Here is a 16,913-nt window from a genome sequence, read left to right on the forward strand (position 1 = left end):
TGACTTCTTCCTTTGAGTTGGTGGGAACATTCAACTCATAAGCTTCCTGGATACCATTTTTGGTGCTGGATAGGATTAACCAGGGGGAAAGACACCAGCTTGTGTGCTTGACAACAGCTACTCGAACCGAAGATCTTCCATTTAACCAGCTTTTTTGACAAGTCCCCTTGCAATGCAGGATTTCCCCGGCATCCTCCCTCTTGTCCCCACAACTGAGGCTCAGGAACAGCGAGATCTGTAGGAACTGCCAGGAACCAACGTCTTCAGCTGCATCTTTTCTTCGTATTAAGCTACTGTGCCAACCCGATTGAGAGAACTTACCTCTTGAAGTGAAAGTTTGTGAAGCTTTCCCAAATTGCAGGCCTAATCAGCTTGTGACCCAACATATGATTCTTTGTCGTACAAACTTTACCGTTTACTACAAGAACTGCTCTTTCCTATCCAAGACACTAGTCCATTGACTTTGGCCTATGCCTATTGAACTGAATCGAGTCCTCTAGTGAACTAAATCTATTTGCAATGCATAAGAAAGTAATTGTGATCTATTCTGATAACTTGTGTCTTTGTCCTCCTACTAAAAGTGACTGAAATGCTATTTTGCTCCTATTGCAGGGGAGCCTAATTTACTCGGAAACTTATTGGTTTGCTATTGAAGTGTATGTAGCTATGATATTAAGTTGCCTCCTTCTAGTGAATGTTTTCTAAATGACTGTGTAATAAATTAATCAGTGTTTTACCAAGAAACCTTGAGTGTAAGTGTCTATTTGAACCACTGTGATTGTAAGACCTCTGTGTAACATCTTGTACTGCTCACATTCCGTCTTGAGATACGCCAGCGGCATGGCAAGGGCTTGGTGTTTGGTGTCCTGATCCTGGTCCCTTGAGGGGACGTTCACTTCCTGCATTGAGGCCACGCCCCCCTGGGCTTAACTCGCGGCCTCAAGCCTCGCAGCGGCGAATCCCGCTGCGGGGCAAGGTTGTGGTGTTTGGCGCCACAGGTGTTCGGTGCCGAAGAGGGAGGCTAGTCCTAGACCCATCAGAGAGAAGAGGGAGAAGTCAGTGCAGGCGAGGGACTGTTTGAGGGGCGGTTTGTCTTGGATATGAGAAGTGAAACGCTGGTGTGGGTGGCCGATCTTGGTCCTGTTAAGCCCGCAAAGTCACTACTTAAGAACTTGAGAATATTGAAAACCCACGGTCCACCAAGGACTTTCACTTCCTGCATTGAGACCACGCCCCCCTGGCTTAACTCGCGGCCTCAAGCCCTGCAGCGATGAAGCCCGCGGCGGGGCAAGGGTGCAGTGTTTGGTGTCCTGATCCTGGTACCTGGAAGGGACGTTCACTTCCTGCATTGAGGCCACGCCCCCTGAGATTAACTCGCGGCCTCAAGCCCTGCAGCGATGAAGCCCGCGGCGGGGCAAGGGTGTAGTGTTTGGTGTCCTGATTCTGGTACCTGTCACTACTTAAGAACTTGAGAACATTGTAAACCCATGGTCCACCAAGGAAACCCCCCTTCCGTTACCAGCTCCTTCACCTTTCCCCCTGCCTTCGATGTGTTCCGAGGTTTGTCCCGATGTTGCCCGCCAAGAGAGTGGGCTCAAACACAAGCGAAAGGTCCTGGTTGTGAAGAAGCTACACTCTCAGGATCAAAAGGGAGCGCCAGTTAAAGCCCTCATTTTGGATGCTCAAAACACTGACTTAGTACCTGGGGATGAGCCCCTTACATGCTCACCCCCAACCCGACAAGTGAGGAAAGATTGGGGCGGTCAGCTGCCACGGGGGAACATTATGGATGCCGTTCAAACAATCAGAGAAGGATCAATACCTACCAACCGAGGCATTTTGTCTGATCAATGCAACGGAGGGGGTCGCATTGCAAAGTCTCAGGAGGCCCAGGCTATCATAGGCTACAACGGAGGAAGGCATCCAGGCCCGTTGACCCATCCATCTACTGCAGCCAAGCTCTCTCACCCTGTCCAAACCTTGAGTTTCAGTCCCCCCAAGGTGCTTTCTGTCCCGAGAAACCTCTGTCCTTGGACAGAGATGTCGGTGTCCAATGAGTGCGACATTGCTGGAGACACTGTAGGAATCGGAGTACTAGTCAGAAGCTATCCCTCAGTGAGCTCCACCCTTGCTAGCAACACTGCAGTTTCCACCCCGCTTTCGGGCTCTAACATTGGTGCCAGCCTGGGAATGGCTCTATTAGCTCTGCCTTGGTCTGTCCAATTGCCGACTTTGTGTGCAATCTACCCCTGTGCAACAGAAGCATCGGGAGTGTACCTGTGCCTACAGTGTGCCCATTGGCCAGCCCATCTCACATATCCCCACCCAGGGTGTCTAAGCAACAAAAATGTGAAACCTCCCCGGCTGCAGGGCTAGTTATTAACCCCCCATTCGAGGTTGATCTGTCACTTGGGGGGTGTAAGTGCAACCAAGGGGGTCATTACGACCCGGGCGTAAAGGGATACCGGGCACCGGTAATGACACTGGTGCCGGTAATCCCTTTGTGCCCTATTCCAAGGTCCCTTTGCGGGTCCTTCCTTAACGCCTGGTTTTAGCAGGCGTTAAGGACGGGACCTGCAAAGGGATACTGGGGTCAATAACGGTCCCACAATTTGCGGTACCGTTATTGCCGCCTAACCCCTTCCCATTGAACCCTATTGGGGCTCACATGGGAATGGGGAATGGCATTTCAAATGGGGACTTACTGGTCCCACAAAGTGTGGAATGGACCGGTAAGTCCCCATACCAACACGTCGGTGGCGGTACCGGTATTGGTGCTAGTCATGGCGCTAATAGAGCCATGACTAGCATCAACCTCGGAATGAGGGCCCAAGTCTTGGCTGAGTTGGTCGCCATTAGAAATTTGCTTACAGCCGTTATAGCCATTCAGGGGAGGGAGTAGAGGGAGGGGTAGCCCTTTCTTATTTCGACTGTTTGTAAAGGACACACTGTCTCAACTCTGGCACATCCTAAGAATCAAGACCTTTTGAGACCTAAGATTATAGTTCCAATATCTTCTTGCCCGAGCCTGATGTCTGGTAATGTACATCGAGCCATTGGAAAAAATCCCAGTGCAGGAGGTTTCAAGCACAGCGAGTCCATTGGGGTGGCGGACTATGCCCCAAGTCAAGCAGGTCTAAAAAGCCCTAATCCTGGGGCGAAGAGTGCCTGTGGTTTACGGCACATAGGCGGTCCTTTCCAGCCTCTTGTTCAAGGACAGACTGGACGAGCTATTGTATATCTTTACGGGGTACCAAAAATGGAAAGGAACATGCAGGAGCCAAGGGAAGCTCTCGTAAACAAAAGCTTACACTGGCTACAGTCCATGGGAGAATGTTCTTTTGTGTCCAGGGAAACTTTGGCGGGTTGCCGTAGATTGACCAGTTTGGGTAAGAGTTCAGAGGATATAGTGGAACTGGCCTTCTGGGACTGGAGACTGGTGAGCATGGTCTTAGTCAATGGCGGGGTGGGGGCAGGAGGGACGCCCGGGAGCGGAATTCTAATCAGTCCACTTCTGCATTTAGGCTCTGAGTTCCCCACAAGGCCAGTCAGGAAGTCCTACCCCCTGTCTGGGGCAAACCTCATTCCCCTGGGCTGTGATCGGACAGGCTCCTCGGGGGTCAGGCCCAGGCAGGGGGAGTTATCCAGAGGGTGATGAGGTCCTATGTTTCACCCTTTCTTTCCCTTAAGTGACTCTTTGATTTACCACTCCTTGATGTGGTCTATTGATTGTAATTGCTTTTGTGTGATGTTGTTGCTTTGTGTTTGATGGATTTTTTAAATCCGAATAAACTTGTTGACTGACTGACTGATAAGCAGGCTGCTCAGCTCGCTACCACAAACTGTGTAGTACATACTTATACCAAAGGTTGCTTTTGCTTACACCTCTAGGCCTAATTCAATGTGGTGGGCCCAGAGGGTCCTGCATGCAATTCTACCTAACAGAAGCCCAAACAGTAAGTGGGTCGGTGCACTGGACAGTGACAATTCAGTATCCACAAATATCTTCTGTGCAAAGAAGAGGGATACTCAACCCAGGAGAATATGATACATTGGGAAGAAATGTAATCAGCACATGAATATGTTGACAGAAAATGTTGTTCAGTAACAGGGGGAAGTTTAGCCTTCATTATCTGAGACACAAGATTGAGAAAAGATTACATCACCTCAGAAACAAAGAGAGAAATACACAGAAGATGAACATTCGATGATTCTTGAATGAACTCACTTTGCACCAGTGGACAGTCTTTTCCAAGAGTGAACAACACCCAAAGAGCATCCACTGCAAATTGCACCAAGCAGAGCCCAGGAAGGAGAGATTAAGTCCAATCGCAGCCTAAATAAAATTAGCAAAACCATCAAGCCATCTTTCCATCTATCATATATACAAAATAATTGTCTTGGGAACAAAGCAAATTGTGGGACCGCTTCTCTGTGGGTTCTCATGAGACAGCATCCTCCACATTCTTGGAGAAAAAACAAGGGCAAAGGGTCAGCTTTTCACCACTTGACTGCAGGCAATGTATGCATGAGCACCACCATCATTCACCATTACAACAGAGTCGGCCTCATTACAAGTCCGGCGGTATCCATGCCGGTAAAACCGGTAGGCTGCTGCCGGACTTGTGAATTTTTTCGGCACCTGGCTTCATGGAAACGCTGGGGGATTACGACACTAGTGTTCCTGGAAGTCAGGTGGCAGAAAATCGTTAATCCCAATTCCCATTTGAGTTCCTTAGAACTAAATGGAAATGGGGATGACGGAAGCACCGGCACCGTTATTAACAGTGCCGGTGCTTCCGTGAAAGGCTGCGGCCGGCTGACTTCCTGTGGGCGTGACGGCAGCCACCCGCAGCCTCGGAGTGTGCCAGTCCGGTAACAACGCTGCTGGTAGGTTTACCGGCACTGTTGTTACCAGACCGGCACACTTCTAATGATGCCCGGTGTTTCTTTTTCACAGGTGTTCATATGCCCTGTCGGAATAACATCTTTGCATGCATATCTCAATGGAATTCAGAAAACGTACTTTCCTATCAATGTGCTAGTCAATCATTGCTGAGGCTTTGTGCATGTAACAATAAACAGAAAAAGCTTGTTTATTGAATGAAAACCATGATGTAGTATTAGCAAGAGATGTACCGCCCTTCATTGTTGTTGACAAATGTGACTTAAACAAGTTCCTTGGCCTTATGGATCACCACTGGGAATGCCGGCACTAATTCTCTAGAAATTCAGTACCGTGCCCATAGGACCTTGTTATGAAATCATTGGGAATGGATATGGACTACTGGTAGCGTTCGATGTCCACCTGCTTATGGACATATGGACCACTGCTCAAGGGACACATTTCATGGCCGTCACTGTACACTAGTTCAGTTCTCCCTGTATCGGCCATACACAAAGGCTAGTCGGTCTTGTAGTACTCACAGCATAGATTTTGGGACATGGACTTGGGATGGTACATACAACAAAATTTGAATTTCAGTTCAGAAATGTATGAACAGCAAATACTGTGTACAGCTGGCCCTAGGTTTTCAAAATAATGAATTGCTATTCAGGAGCCGACTTTGGCCACATCCGTAATAATAATATGTATGTTTGGTTGCAGCTAAGTACCTGCAGACTGTGAAATGAAAAAATATGGTAAAAGTAAATTAATATTTTAAATTGTGCCCTCATTGGAAAATTATCTCAGCATGTTGATTTGTATCTGTATTTCAGTCATCATGTTTTTGATTAAATGTCAATAATATTTTTTGTGTGCTGGCTCTTGGTGTTATACGGAATGATGAAACAGTGTCAAGACAGATAATACAATTCGTATACAAAGAATATCTTCCACTCGTGGAAGCTTTCTTTTCAGCTTTTCTGATATACTTCAGTTATATGAAATGCTGAGTTTAGTTTTAGCATTCTTGTTTAAAGTTAGAGGTTTTGGAGGAATTCAATTTGTACTGAAAATCTTAACAAACAGAATGCTTCTGATCAATGATGATCAATACATGCTTGTGGCATATACAAAAAAACAGTCTGCAGAAGTAGGCTTAAAATATACACACCTTGATAATCTAATATTTGTCACTGTTATTGTGAAATATAAATAATCCACCATATTTTTAAGGTAATTGAAGAATAATCTGAAATTCAAATTAGTACTGTTGAAATTAGAAATGTAATAAATTGTATGCATAGGACTACATGTTTGTCTCGGTCAAGTTATTCTGTTTCCATTGCACAATCATTTTCATAAAGTTCTTTACAAAAGTTCATGATCATGCCTAATGTCGTTTTTTTTTCTCCAAAATTCTCGAGTCAAAATGAATTGAATTAGGGGAAGAATATAGTAAATTACAATCTATCTTTTGAGGACAAATACCTAAACACAGGTTCACGTCTAATGCTTGCATGCAGTACCTCTACATCCAATACTACTACTCCCTTTTTATTGTTTGAGAAGCTATTCTTAAAACAATGAAGTTCTTCCCTGGGGTACTGCACATACATGCCAAAGGTTTTGCAAAATTGATCACATATTCATGTAACTGGCCAGATGTTACGAATACTTGATCAGATTGGGCGCACAGTTTGGTTGATTTACAAACCTATTGACTATTGATAATGAGGCTACTGTAGGCACTGTTTAAAAATCGTATGTGTAAATGCATATATCCCACACCAGACAGTGAGCCATGGCGCTTATGATCAAAAGATTCTTCGGGTTTGCTACTAATTTCCACAAGCAGTCACTAGATTATTTTGAATAGCCTATTACATCCTTGATCTGATGATGTACTGCTTACATTTTTTGTATTCCCTAACATTATATTACGACCATTAATAGGTGGTTTTATTAAACTAGGTTTATCTAGTGTAGGATGTTTCAAGGTCTCACGTTCCTCTTTATTGAGACTTTTGTGAGGCATATGTTTTTGAATCTTTAGTTCTTTTATAATGTCCTGCCAAGCGTTTTCTCAATGTTTATGTAATCCATATTCAAGAGTGAAAAAGACTGATGTATTCTCCAGGATGCTTGTGTGGCCGCACAAAAAGATCAAACCCTAAGGTATTTATTGGTTTATAGTGCTTCTATAGTGATTATACGTAAGCACTGTACTAAAGACTGATGCATGGAGATGATATGATGAATTATATTTAACCCAGTAAATTATGGAAAGGAAAAACAAGTTGAAAGAGAAGAAAATGTATCATGAACCAGATAACACAAGATAAAGGTTCTTTAAAACAATCAATACCTTTGCAAACATGTATGAAGTAATTAAGTAATTATGTCACAACCTGCAAGGTAACATAACCGGGAGACACAAATGATGGGATATGCACAACAGGACAGGAGGCATGGGTCCAGCCAAAGCCATTGAATATCTGGAACCTACAAACAAAAACCAGGGCAGAGAAAGCTTAGCAGTGGGGAAAAAGATTTAAAATCCCAGGGACAGTAACACAATGGCCCTCACAGGACATGACAATGCAACACAATTCAAGGGTTGGCATGCTACACAGGGCATTCCAAGTTCTCAATTTCTGACTGCTGTTAGCATTACATGTTTAATTGATTTTTATCATATCCAGTTTTGATTTCATCTGTAGTGTTGTTACACTAAATCTCATTTCCCATAGCTATAGTTCAATGTTTGCATTTTCCTTTTGCTATTTCAGTACGTACAGATCATATTTCTCGTTTGTCTCATAAATCTTTCTTTCAGGTTGATTTCCCTATTTGTCAACATTGATTTTCATTTTTCTCCATAGAAGAAGTTTTCTTGGACGCTTGGTATGGGGTTCACAAACACGCAGTTTCCAAATAGCAATTCATCTTTGACGATGGTGGTTTATAAAATGGTGTCTTACACAACACCAACATAACTCTTTTGAACCAATCCACAGTTTCCCAAAAGCAGAGATGATGGTGACTAAACACAGATACATGATTATAGAAATGTTTTGGAATGAAAAGGTGGGAAGATGTTGAGGCCAGTTAGGAATTGTTCCTAAAGTCATAGATTTAAACAAGAATAAAACAACTTGGACCACCACTGTAGACAAAGTGGGTAGTGGAAAGAGATCACCAGAATAGCTCTGTAGATCTGTGTTGTTGTGCCAAAGGTCATGGATTTAAACAAAAATACCAAAACATGGACTGTGTCAGACAAAATGGGTAGGGGAAACAGATCACCAGAAAACCTTTTTTGGGTGTTTTATTCTTCTTACCTGATACCTTGCAAGAGTGAGTGGAGATGAGGATGATTGATTAACCTATTTCCTATTGTTTTATTATTGCGGCAAACACGTCTACCTCTATGTCTATTGTGTCCTTAAAGAGGGACTTTCATGTGTTACTGTGAGTACACCCTGCATGAAACAAGTACAAAACTACCATCAGGTGTGTGTCCTTTGTGTGTAAAGTAAGAATAATCAACTTTATTCTGGCACCTTATAATTTGTAATGCTTTTTATTTCAAAGATGATTTATACAATCATGTATGTCCATCTGTCATCTCTTTTATGATGTTCAAATGATGTGATGGTAAATGCTTCTATAATGGTGAGCTGATGAAAAATGGTGATCAAATGGGTTAGAATGATATCGATGGATAGCACTGTGGCTCATTGACTAATGCCACTATCTCTCATCTGTGTTTCTTTGTACTAAAGAGCTTTATATTGTGCAACACTTTAGTAATTCTTCCTTATCTAATTGTGTATCTTTTCAGACACTATTAATGTTTGTGCTGAGTCTTGTAGCTCTCGCGGTCTACTTTGCCATCTGCCTGAGGTATGTAGTGTTTCAATTTGTTATCAAATTAAAAAAATTAAGAACTATAATGAATGTATGACAAATGTCAACAAATATATGAATTAATGGATGAATATGTTTTGCCTTGCTTAAGTAGGAGTAGACAGCAATGACGTGTATCTTAAAAGTACAATAGTATGACAAGGAGGACATGAAACTGAAAATAGTCTATCTTGAGTAATAATAGAATAATGTCACACCTCCTAAATCACAGTGCTTTACAACAGCAAATCTCTGTTACATAATATATAGGCAGACAAAAAGAATCCCACAGGAATTGTAATCTCGAGACTAATTGTGCACAAACCTGGTTTTACTGAAGACAAGTATGCTAGCTGTCAGATGATATATGCTCACGTTGTCTGTTAACAATCTTTACCCAACACTGGATAATTACTTTAGGTCTTTTGTTCTCTTCTATTCTTTTTTCAACTGCATGGAGTGTTTCAGGCTTTTTCTCTTTCATTTTTATGTTCATGACATTTCCACTGTGTTGGAGATTTCCTTATGTGGGGCAGTGAGAAAAGGTCAGGCCAGAAGGATCAGTCCTACACTATATTCAATTTCTACCTAATATATTAAATCCCACGTGCCTTAATCTTCCAGTATTTTAATTATAATAAACTGGCAAATACATGTTTTATTGAGAAATAACTACGACAGGAATGTATGGGATGCTACAGATGCCTAAACTATGTACAATTGTAGAGTGCCACAACACCCAGTAATTCAAAGAATAAAAGATGAGATACTCTGCAATCCTCTTTCTTGTTTTTTCACTATGCAGGTATGTGACTTGTCTTTAAGCTCCTTTCACTTAACTTTGTTTCTAATACTGCAAATGTTTTCTTTTTCTTTATTTTTTTCTTTTATTTCTTTTAGTTGTAAAATACAACGTTTCAAATACATGTTTTCTTGCTTTATGGGTCTGTCAGGTTTTCAATTCCTGTCACAGATCTTGCACTTTTCTGCTAGATTCCATTTTATTTCGTGAGCCGTAGTCATGATTATTTTTTCCAAATACCCCTTGTTTTCTAATATCCCTTTATACTTTGCCTATTCTAATTTGATAGCAACCGCATCCCTTTATCACTGTGTTTCTGCTCCCTCCTTCTTGTGTTGTCTCTTCTGGAGGAAGAGTAGTAGGATGGTTTTCAGAGCACAGTTAGGCTGTAACAACTAAATATTGTGTTACAAGTAATGTGGTCTCCTTGGGCCTTGCTTTGGTGTGTTTGTTCTGACACAGCTGGAATCACGAGAGCTTGCACTATTTGTGTTGCATCTCTGACTGGACAACTTTGGTTTGGTTCTATGTGTGCAGATGCACAACACCCATTTTTTTTTTGTATTTTTCCCAGCTTAGTCCTGTCTTGGAGTGCTAATTCCAGTGACACTTTACCACAATATTGGAGGTGATTAGTCTTTTGCCAGTCGTTTTTCAGGCAGGTGCACAGGTGTTTGATCCAATAATGTCATGCTCAGCCTGGTAGCATTTTGATATGTTTTATTAGCAGCCTGTGGTTGGGACCTGGCCAATCAGGAGGCTAGAAACCCGGGTTGATACTCCTGATCTAACCTGCATTGTGAGCCAACTGGAGGCCAGCTCCCCAGCCCACCATCTTCCCCCACTGCTGCTGCTGCAGTCATGTTGTCCCCCATCCGCCAATCCCCACTTATCTGTTTGCTGTGGTGGCGGTTGCCCATGCAGCTCCTGCTGCTTCTCTCCTTGCTCCCTTTGGCTGCCATGGAAAGAAAAGAGGGTCTCCATACGGAGCCCCTCCTTCCACAACCATGGCGGCCATCTTTGGACAGTATTTTCATTCATTGAATGGGATGCTGTGCACGTCCCATTCTCTGAATGAAAACACTTTTTTTTAACACCCGGTGTTGATGCTTTGGTAATCTGGGGTGCTAATGGCATTATTAACCCATTCCATGGGCTATACCAGGAGTAACATCCCCAGAGCCCTCCTTAAATGCCCTTGCTTCGTTCGGCCTTTTAACTCAGGCTGCCAGGACGTTACCCCTGGTATAGACCGTGAAACAGTTTAATAATGCCATTTTATATTTTCTAACTTGTGTGTCACCTTATTGTTTTGTGTACTTTGTTAGTAGTGTGTATGTGTAAGTGTGAACCAATATGATTAGGTGTTGACATGGAGTGCTTCCCAAGAGAGCAGATCAATGTCTCTTTTCAATACCGCTGGATATTAAATGATGGATTCCATAATGATTATGTTCCACAATGATTCCCTGGAAGAGGTAGGCAGGTTGCAAACCTATGAAAATTGGTCTGGCTTCAATGGCTTGATGGATGGTTCATTCATAATAGTCCTTGTTATCTCCCTGCAGAAACCTGCCTTTTAATGCAAACCTGCATCCAGTATATCCCAACAGAATCTCTGTTTGTTTACTTTATGAGTTGCTCGCTGTAAAAAATGGCTGGTATAACTGGACTTGGCAGTTATATGGCAAACATTGTCACTTACAGACAAGGAGAGTAAAACCGGAGCTAAAATGTAGGCCTCTGCACTATTTAGACAGGAACATGTGAATGCATGCCGGAGTACAAGCCTGGGACCTTTATGTCTGTTAAATGAACAGGAACCCGGCTTTGAAGAATAACCTGATATTATACAACCACAGTTTGAACGTGCTTTATATATTGAATTCAGATTGAACACAGGAAAAGTGGCTGTGTTTACCAGTACTTGGACTAATCCAGCAGTAATATGGGTCCGGATTGTGTACCAGGTGTGGAAACTCAGTCCCACTCCATGTTGATATGTGATGGTTTTAAATTCCTTAGAGCAAAATACTTGAAAGCCCTTTTTAAGAGTGCACGTATGCACTTTTGATGATTGATGACCTTATGCAAAAGAACTGATAAACTGGATGTGGTTTATTGGGTGGCTAAACTTATCTATCTAGCCTGGGTCAGAAGGTGCTCTGTGTTGACAATTCCAAGTTAATTGATAATGTCCTGCTTTATAGCATTTTTCCCTTCTTTTTCTACTTCTTATGTATGAATCGAGTATTCATTGTTTGCACCCAATGAAATTGCTTTTTAATTTTTTTTTATGAATTGCACGCTGTCGTTCTACGTGTTTGTAAGACTACCGTATAATGTATGTTTTTGCTTATTGACTATTGAATGTGATGTAATATCTGTATTCTGTACCTGTAGACTATAATGGTCGACTATAGGTTTTTTGATGTTGATGATGATGATGATGATTTTTTGATTTTTCAGACACATCTCTTACCTGCATCCTTGGTTAAATGTATCTTTCCTGTACTGACTTTTGTTCTTACTATATTATGTTATCTTTCCTTATCCTTGGGTTGTTTCCTTATGCATCCAAAACTGCAACTGCTAATTTTTGCTGAATCCCCCTTCTTCCTTGTACAACTGTCTTGTTCACTCTCAACTTTCTTCTTATCTACATACTGATAATGTGATTCCTCTCCAACTCTGTGTTTCGTTTTCGTTTCTCAACTGAAACTGCACTGTAATCAGTTTCCAGTTTAGCTCTCAATGCAGCATTCAACACCTTTGATCACCCTACTTTGCTTTCTACTCTTTCCTCCATGGGTCTTTCTGCTTCTGTTTTTATGTGATTGTTTATCTATCTTTCTAATCGTTCAATCACTGTTTCTTGGCCTTTTTTTGGTTCTTCTTTCTCCTTGACTTCCCCTTATGGTGTTAATCAGAGTTCTGTCCTTGGCCCACTTCTATTTACCCTTTACATTTAACCCTTTGCTCCTTTAATATCAGAATTTGACTTCTGGGTTCATCTTTGTGCTGATGATGGACAGATTTTGGTGTCATTTCCCTCTTTTCATGATGCCATCAATCAGGATCTTTCTGCTTGCTTCTATGCAGTTAAAACGTGGAGGTCTTTACATTGTCTTTGTCTCAATAAAAAAAAAATTAAAAAAAAACACAAAACTTCTTTTTCCCTGCTTGTCTTATTATTTCTTCTCCTTCTTTTATATCTTCTGTCTCCAATTCAGCTTTCCATTTCTCACTAGGCCCGTAATTTGGCTATTATTGTTGTTTCTTCTTGTTCACTGCAGCTCAGATTTTAGCTGCAGTTATATCTTGTCACTTTCATCTTTCCAATAACATAACATATGTCATCTTTCATTTCTTCTACTAAAACCTTGCTACAAACTATGGTTTTATCTCGTCTTCATCGCTAGTGTTGTCTTTACGTAGCTCTTCCTATCTGTGCTCTTTTTACTTTCACTCTCTTTTGCCTTGCATTCTCTTCTCAGGTTACACCTTATCTTGCTCATTGGCGCTGGATGACGATTAAGCAACGTTTTGAAGATCAGTTCCATTCTTTAGTATTTAAAAGTATTCATGCTCTCACATCATCGTGTATCTCTGCTCTGCTCTGATCTCTTTGTATCCCCCTTCTAGAAGTCTTTGTTCCTATTAGGCAGAATTGCATGCAGTACCCACTGGGGCCACCACACACAATTAGGACTACAAGTGTAAGCAAAACCAACCTTCGGTATAAGTCTGTACTACACAGATGGTGGTATCGAGCTGAGCAGCCAGGCTTATCTCAAGAGATAATGTGAGCAGTAAAAGGATGTTACACAGAGGTCTAACAATCACAGTGGTTCAAATAGACAATTACACTCAAGGTTTGGTAACATACTTATTAATTTATTGCACAATTATTTAGAAAATATTCACTAGAAGGAGGCAACTTAATATTATACACAAACACACTTCAATACCAAACCAATAAGTTTCTGGACAAATTAGGCTACCCTGAAATAGGAGCAAAATGGCATTTCTGTTACTTTCAATGGGAGTAAAAAGGCACAAGTTAGCAAAATAGATCACAAATACTTACTTAGGCAGTGCAAACAATTTTAGCTCACTAGAGGACTTGATTCAGTTCAATAGGCCTAAGCCAAAGTCAATGGACTAGTGTCTGGGATAGGAAAGAGCAGTTCTTGAAGTAAATGGTAAAGTCTTGCCAACGTTCTCAGAAGTAGTTTGTACGAAAATGAATCATATGTTGGGTCACAAGCTGATTAGGCCTGCAAGTTGGTAAAGTTCTGCAAACTTTCACAGCGAGAGGTAAGTTCTCTCAATCGGGTTGGCACAGTACATTAATATGAAGAACAAAATGCAGCAGAAAACGTTGGTTCTTGGCAGTTCCGGCAGATGTCACTGCTCCTGAGCTTCAGTCGTGGGGAAAAGAGGGAGGATGTCACGGGACTCATGCACTGCACGGGATCGTCGGAAAATGCGGACAAAATGGAGTCACTTCAGTTACAGTAGCTGTAAATCAAGTACACAAGCTGGTGTCCTTCCGCCTGGTTAATCTTAACCAGCTCCGAGAATGGTATCCAGGTGTCTTGCGAGTTGATTGGTCCTTGCCGGACAGTCAGCCAGCCAATCATGCCTGAGTACATTTGGGTCTCCTAGGAGACTAAGCACAGGGAGTTTTGGGCATCTCCCTCACTTCCTGCCCAACCAGACACTCAGACGCCAGAGGCGGTCTTCAGTCCTGAAGCCCGCCAAAGGCACAGAAACAAAGGGACCAAACCTAATTTGGCACGCAGAGAAAAACACTCGAAGGACCTTTCCAAAAAGATATGGTGAAAAAAGAAGACCGGGACCTGTTTAAACAAAGGGGTTTAAGGCGCCATCTTGAAAAACATGGCTCCCGCGATTTTTAGCTATCAGTGTTTGTGGTCAGGAAAAATCATGGTAGTTCGTTGTAAAACCACTGCCACCAGCCATTTCGATAGAAAAGGGTAACATTTGACTGCTACATGAGTTTCTAGACACAGGGATACTAGGTAACCCCTCCAGCACTCTATAGGAAGATAGTTTGTGCTGGGTCTAGGAATTTAAAAAGACTAGTGAAGTCAATTTAACTTTACATTCTCTGGGAAACAGTAGTTGATCCCAGAGAAGGTTTTTAAACCTTTATGAAGTCTAAAAGACATCCCTGTGTCACTGCACTGAAGGTGCTGTGTGACACACATGAAAAGATGATGCCTATGGAGTTATATTAAAACTCCACAATCAAAGAACACAAGAGTACAACACACATCAAAATACATGAAAGAGTGAGAAACAGGCTCACACTCTTTCCAGGTAAAAAAATCAAGTTCTCAAAATCCAGCAAAGTTGCTGGGGGTCTCTAAGGTGAAGAGAATTCTCCCTAACAGTCCTGCATCACAATTTCTGTTGTCTGTCGCTCATCATCTATGTGCCTCTTATTTTTTTTGTTCTTTTCAACTTCTTGCGCCTAAGCTCTGGAATTCTTTACATTTTGATTTTTGTTCCTTTTCTTCTCTAGCTCAGTTTAAAAAATGTTTGAAACATTGATTTACTACAATCTGTCTTTCCTTGAATCGTCAGGTGAATTAAGACCTTGTTCTTGCTGGCTTTTATATTCCATATTATCAATGTTCAATGGACTGTGATTTTAACGACTGTACAGTGCTTTTATAAAAGTGCTGCATACGCACCATTAAAGGAATACAATATTAAATAAATAAATATGATGGAAAATTATAGGTTTGGGGATGTGTTTTCTTATGCATGGGGTGGGGATTGGCAGTTACTGTCAGGTGATGATTTACTCCCAGGCTGTTATTGATTCCTTGAACTTCGTGCATCTGTTGTGCTTGCAATATCTATGATTCCAAATCCATTTCTGATATGGTGTTTCAATGGGAACTCTTGTTTAGATGGGTAAGAAATATCATGCATGAACAGGGGATTTGATTGGGTTGAATAAGTTTGAGAAAAGGTCTGAGGTTGTGGTGTACCTGAGGAGACACATTATATACACAGCTGTGTTTCAGGACACTCAAACGACAATAGGGGAACATGCTAAAGTAGCACTGAAATGGAATGACAAAGTTCATGGGTACTCATTTCCATGTCATTATTACCTGAGGAAGAAATTGGACACCCTTTAAGGTGGTCGACTACAATTCAGATAAGAACGGTAGATTAGTGTTGTCCATCAGCACTCCAAATGGTGTACACATTTGGTTCCTTAACAACCTGTGCCAAATTTAAGATGCTTCACAAATCTTCCACAAGATGGTACATTTGTGTGGACCTTCCAGAGATGTTTTTTTCATATGGAGGGGGGCCGGGGGGCATTGTACGCTCTCTCTGGGAATCAGCACGTCAACCACCTTGCTACCTCTAAATCATTGTGTGATAAATGTTGCACCTACATCTTGTGGATATATGGAGGATTTAACATGGACCCAAAAGGGTTTATTTTCATTTCTGGGGCCATGACCTTCTTATTGGAATTCATAACCTATGTGCATCTGTGGAATCATCCCATATGTATCAGTGAAGTCAATATCTTGGTCACATTTTAAAGCCACTAACTTGTATAGTACACAATGATCTGAGAGAACCCATCCACTAAAGTTCCAAATTGGTGACTGAGATTTAATGTTTTTCTGGATCTATCTTTGAAGCATATGATAGGGGAGGCCATTAATAGATATTTTGACGAAAATGTGGGTTTGGTGGAGAATGTGGGATACTTGTTGGAATGTTTTAAAGCAATAATTTGGGGGGGGTTGCATGTCTTCCTCTGTTGCAGTGTGTGGGGCCTGAAATCTTCTTTGTTGAAAGCTGAAGCAGAAATCCCAGATATAGATAATGGACCTGTATATTCGGAGGGGAGTGTGCAAAGACTACAGCAAAACATGGGTAAATGTGACTTTTGGAAATACAGGGTTAATACAAATGGAAAAAGGTATTTGTATTTGTACTTTGTTTATTTGTATTGCGCACCTTGCCCTGAAGGCATCTGGGCGCATAATTTGAAGCAAAGTGGTTACAGAGGTTACACATTAACTTTCCACAGGAAAGGGTACATCTTAGAGAATCAGATTGCATGAATAAATATACAGGCAAGGTCTAGACAAACCAGGCTTTGAAGAAAAAGCAAGATAAAGACAGACATGTGGAAAGGTTACCAGATAAATCCCTAGGTGAATGTTAACATACAACATGTGCCAATAGGCAGTGAGTCAAACCATGTGCCAACTTCCCATGGAAGTCCCACTAAGTTTGAGCAGA

At 41.7% G+C, this 16,913-nt stretch overlaps 1 protein-coding gene across 1 annotated transcript in view; it reads left to right on the top strand.

Annotated features, from left to right (window-relative positions):
- LOC138491456 (calcium-activated potassium channel subunit alpha-1-like) overlaps positions 1 to 16,913 on the top strand; it is a 1,832,603-nt gene that overhangs the window by 125,073 nt on the left and 1,690,617 nt on the right. The window contains exon 3 of the mRNA XM_069617974.1: positions 8,733 to 8,794. Coding sequence (XP_069474075.1) covers positions 8,733 to 8,794 — 62 coding nt within the window. The remainder of the gene's footprint in view (positions 1 to 8,732; positions 8,795 to 16,913) is intronic.

This window comes from Ambystoma mexicanum, chromosome 10 (assembly GCF_040938575.1).
Source record: "Ambystoma mexicanum isolate Mex_15411 chromosome 10, UKY_AmexF1_1, whole genome shotgun sequence".
Lineage (NCBI taxonomy): Eukaryota > Metazoa > Chordata > Amphibia > Caudata > Ambystomatidae > Ambystoma > Ambystoma mexicanum.